The 4,892-nt window shown below is 52.8% G+C and overlaps 1 protein-coding gene across 3 annotated transcripts in view; it reads right to left on the bottom strand.

Annotated features, from left to right (window-relative positions):
• Window positions 1-4,892, bottom strand: part of IDH3A (isocitrate dehydrogenase 3 (NAD(+)) alpha) — a 10,823-nt gene that overhangs the window by 2,175 nt on the left and 3,756 nt on the right. For all 3 annotated transcript variants that reach the window (XM_025050219.1, XM_006905330.3, XM_025050222.1), the window contains 7 exons: window positions 4,526-4,609; window positions 3,125-3,239; window positions 2,327-2,514; window positions 1,785-1,918; window positions 1,065-1,167; window positions 911-975; window positions 60-144 (listed from right to left, as the gene is read on the bottom strand). In XM_025050219.1, the coding sequence (XP_024905987.1) occupies window positions 60-144; window positions 911-975; window positions 1,065-1,167; window positions 1,785-1,918; window positions 2,327-2,514; window positions 3,125-3,239; window positions 4,526-4,609 (774 nt within the window). The remainder of the gene's footprint in view (window positions 1-59; window positions 145-910; window positions 976-1,064; window positions 1,168-1,784; window positions 1,919-2,326; window positions 2,515-3,124; window positions 3,240-4,525; window positions 4,610-4,892) is intronic.

The following is a 4,892-nucleotide window of genomic DNA, read 5'->3' as shown; positions in this document are numbered from 1 at the left end:
CCCCAGTCCTCAGGCCTCCCTGACTTAAATTCTGCCTCGGGCGTCAGCAGGGACCTCACCGACTCGAAGATCGCGACCCCGTTGGCGCCAATGTTGCCGCTCGGTGTCACGCCGAGACCTCCAATCAGTCCCGCACACAGGTCACTGGGGGCAGAAAGCACGTCAGGGGTGTTGGGTTGAAAAAGAACATGTCACCCAGCTCGCAGACTTTAGCTGTAAAACACCATCGTCCAGAAAAAGGGACCAGTGCTCCTTGGAGACACTGGAAGATACGGGATGAGCCTGGAGCATCGGACTGTGCCAGAAAGCTGATGACGGCTCCCAGGGACGCCCCCCGGCTGACAACCAGAGCATCATATGAATGATAGTGACAGACATAACCACTGCATAAAAGGGAAACTGTGAGTCCTAATGGGTACAAATGAACAACAGATACACACGAGACAAGAAAATGCTTGTCCTTACAGAACGCCAACTAACGAATGCAGAAGAGACAGTGAACTCGGAAAATCACCGTGTGGCCAATGTCGTCTGTGTGTGTGTGGGCGTAGAAAAAAGGAGAGAGGGACTAATACGATGAGTGTGGGAAAATGTTACTTTTCTGTTAGTCTGAAATTATGTCAAAGGTTACCAAAATGTCTGTAAAAAACGAACACCCACCTTCCTAGCCATAGGAACTCAATTACCCAACCAACCGGTACAACATCTGAAAAATCCGAAGGAACTAACGACCGGGGATCAATAGCCCAGAGCTGACAGGACACAGAAATGAGGGAATGGCCCACCCACAGGTGACTACTGCAGCCACCTCAACGGCGAGAACTCATACCTCACAGCACGTGCTATTTTATAATCCTTGACGGAGATTTTTAAACTGCAATTTATTTTCAGACACGTATAGATTCCTCACCTCAGGATGTCGCCATACAAGTTCGGCATAACGAGCACGTCGAACTGGGACGGGTCCTGGACCATCTACAAGAAACGCGTCCGTGCGTTCAGTCAGGGGCGCAGGGACACGGCACGCAGCCCGAAAGGAGCCGGCGGCCGGGGGCGACACTTACGTTCAAACACACCGTATCCAGGTACATCTCGTTAAATTTAATGTCTTTACAGTTTTCTGCAACTTCCCTGCATTTTTGCAGAAAAAGCCCATCTGACATCCGCCTGTATTTAATCAAATAAAAATCGTTGAAAGCAAAAACTTGCAGAAAGAAAAGCATTGGAGAAGTAAATTCAAGAAATTTCGGTTCTAGAAGCCAGAGTATCTGATTTCAATTAGAGCGAAATTGTTTTTTTAGGCAGCCATGTTATCCAGCAATAATTACCAAATAACCTATTAGTAAGAAAACGGCAAAGTCGCTTTAAAAGGCTAACTCACTGAGTTATATAAATGGTTTTACTACTTTACGTGTCCAGCGCTTTTCCTAGGCGAGGATAGCCGTTTCTTTAGACATTCGGGGATGGCCTTGAGCAGACTGGCCACGAGGCTCTAAAGCGCTAGGTTCCCCGTGGTGGCAGCGCCCCAGCACGCCCACCATTCCACTCAGAAGGCTGCCCGGCCAGTCGGGGGCTCCGGGGCCCACAGCTCCCTTCTCTGACCTTCTGGGCCCGTCCCGCCTCCCAGGACCAGAACCCCCAGCTGCGCCCCTCAGAGCGGCGAGGCCCGTTACGCGGGACGTCGCGAAGACGGGTGCACCTGACCCGGTGTCTTTTAGACACCGGAATCGGGGGGCAGGCCGGAGCGCGGAAGGAAAGCCTGCCGTCGCCCCGCAGGGACTCACATGATGTTGGCTTTGTGCACGGCGGTGACGTTGCTCCGGTGGTTGTTCCGGGCGTACTCGAAGGCGAACTCGGCGATGCGCCTGCTCGCCTCCTCGGTGATGAGCTTGATGCTCTGCACGACCCCGTCCACGATCTGGAAGACAGGCGGTCCCACCCCCTGCAAAGGCCGTGCCCACGGGTGGGCCCCGGACGGCGGCGCCGGTGGCGCGCGCGAGTCAGTGGGGTTCCTGCTGGCCCAGCCCTATGAGGCAGGTGCTGGACGCCCACCACACAGACGAGGAAATCTGAGCCACACGATGGAACGCGCCTGTGACCGCGGCTTCCACGTTCAAGCGAAGGGCGTGTCCCCAGGCCCAGGCCCCATTCCTCCCGCATCCCGTGAGCACCACGGGCCGGACACCCGGGACCGGGACGGACGCGCACGCCTCACAGAGGCCCAGGCGCACCGCCTCTGGGGGTGTGTCCAGCTGGGAACCCAAAAGCCTGCCCAGTGCACAGGAAGCAGCCCGACCAAGGACAAAGCGGATCCGAACGCACATACCACGTGCTCGATCCCACTGTACTCCCCTTCCGTGTTCTCTCGGATGGTGACAATATCCACGTCGTGGTAAGGGGTCTTATAGCCTTCGATCGAGACACACGGCCGGACATTTGCATAGAGGTCGAACGTTTTACGCAGCAACAAATTCATGGATGGGTGGCCAGCCGCTATTGGGGTCTTTAAAGGGCCTGTAATAAAGAAGATCACACAGATGGCAGGAGGCCCCCCTCCCGTAAACACGAGCACACGGTGTTGACTAGAAAATTCTCTCTCATTTCTCCATCAGAGCTGTGCCAGGGCCCTTTCCCTGGGCGTGAGGTGGCGGTGTGACCTAACGCGTGTGCCTCACGACCCAGGGACACCTGCGCCGCAGGGCAGGAGTCACCTGAAAGGACAGACAGGTGCTGTTTCTGAGTCTGATGCTCTCCGCACGGTGAACCAGCCCGTCGTGGCTGGCTGCCCGGCCAGCAGAGGGCAAGGAAGAGGGCAAGAATCTAAACCTGTCACACGCCACTATTCTGAACCGTGACCTTAAGTATGTACTGATTCCAATAAAATGTAAAAATTATGCAAAAGATAAATCTAGATGAAGATAGCTATGAACTTTCATTCGACATTGGCCAATAATACTGAATGTTTTCACTGGGGAAAATACGTCCCCACACGAAAAACAAAGCATCTCACTATGGGTGAGCTGCTCCGTAGAAGGCTGGCCTTATTCAGCTTAAATGCATAACTTTCAAAAGTCTAGCACTGGCAGTGGAGACCCGCGGTGCCGTCACGGCCACTTCAGAGTACCTTTGAGGCCCATCTTGTTCTTGTCCATGGACTCCTTGGCCTCTGCAGGGATCATCCACTTCCCTCCGGGCCCTTGAATGGCGGTGACGTTCCGCTCCTCCCACTGGATGGGCGCCTAGATGCCACACCAGAGCACAGTGAGCTGCAAAGCCCGAACGTGACTGGCGCCCAGCAGGTGTCGTTGTCTAGCGTGCCCAGTCCCTGTCTGCTCAGACTCCTAGCTTCCACCTGCCCACTCCTTTCATCACAGCTCTTAACAAGGCTATAATTAGGGCATCATCGGGAGGGGAAATGGAGCTCCCAGGAACCTTCCATAGCGCGACTCACGGATGAAGGCATCGCGCTAAGCAAAAGGAACCGGCCATAGAGGACCGCACATCATGAGACTTCATGTGAAACGCCCGGAGCGGGCAGACCTACGGGGCAGGGAGCAGGTCGGGGGGGTCCCTGGGGCTGGTGTGGGGCGGGGCGAGAGCCGCAGGGGGAACAGGGAGGGACTGCCGATGAGTATGAGGTTTCTTCTGGGTGATGAAAACACTCTAAAATTAGACCATGGTGACAGCTGCACAGCTCTGTGAATGTACAAAAACTATTGAGCGGTGCGTTTTAAACGGGTGAGTTGTATAGAATGTGAATGTGAATAAACCACCGTGTCATCCTTTCTGTCCACCCACGTGGCAGCCGGCACGCTGAACGTGCACTAGGAACAGGGCAGGTTGACGTGGTCCTCGTCCCCAGGGTGCTCACGGCTCAGGAGCGACCGGATCCCGTCATTTCTTCTGCAGGAGTTTCCATAAGAAACTCACGTAGGAAAAACAATCTACGTATAGTTTAGATAAATAAGTTTTGTTCTTCGACCTATACCTGTCAGCGCCATAACAACCCGATTTAATCTTACGCGTTATATCACCTGGCAGCTATAAATAGCGATAATAAAGCATCAGATCAAACAAAGTCTAAGTCTCCGAAATTCCCAAGTCAAGAGGATTTAAAAATATCTACATGCATCGAGGGCTAGGCCGTTGGAATGATAATACCACATCAGAAACTTAAAAAAAAAAAATCTTTCAGCATCGCCTATACAGTATTTTGAAATATCAGTTGTATTCTCCTCTTCGGCAGAAGGCAGAGCGAGGCAGAGAGGTGACTGAGCAGGTCTGGGAGGCCCCAAACCCACGAATGCTGTGGCACTGCTTTCCTCGAGACTGACGGCAGTGCGGTGGCGGACACCATTGCCAGTCGACAGCAGGGGACACCACTGTTCAAGACTGTGAGGATTAAGCACAGGCCTTTCCGACCCCATGCGAACGTGCGCAGGTCACCCTAAGAGTTCACAGACTCGGACGGGCGAGAAAACGTTCCTACGAGTTATCGTCGAAGGTGTGTGTCAAGCCCACGTACTTTGGCAGCGTCAAAAATCTTCATAACTGCAGCTGAAATTTCGGGGCCGATGCCATCTCCTGGAATTAAAGTTACCGTCTGAACCTGAACGTAAGAAATCATCAAAGAAGACGGTAAGCATTGATTTTTGAAGGTTCGAAAAAGAATATCATTGACAAGGAAATCCAGTCTATGGGGGATCTCAGGAAAACCCAAATGCCATTGAGAAAACAGACCGACCTCCCAAGGGCTCATCGGAGTGGAGGTGAGAATCGAGATACTCCACCATGCTACTCTTCACCTGAGTTCAGGTAGTAAAAAGAACTCAAGTGATACTCTTTAGATAAAACTAAACTACGAAGTGGAATTCCCAATTGAGATATATATA

This window comes from Pteropus alecto, unplaced genomic scaffold (assembly GCF_000325575.1).
Source record: "Pteropus alecto unplaced genomic scaffold, ASM32557v1 scaffold60, whole genome shotgun sequence".
Classification (NCBI taxonomy): domain Eukaryota; kingdom Metazoa; phylum Chordata; class Mammalia; order Chiroptera; family Pteropodidae; genus Pteropus; species Pteropus alecto.
Note: the sequence above shows the minus strand (reverse complement) of the source record. Positions and strands in the feature narration are given on the sequence as shown.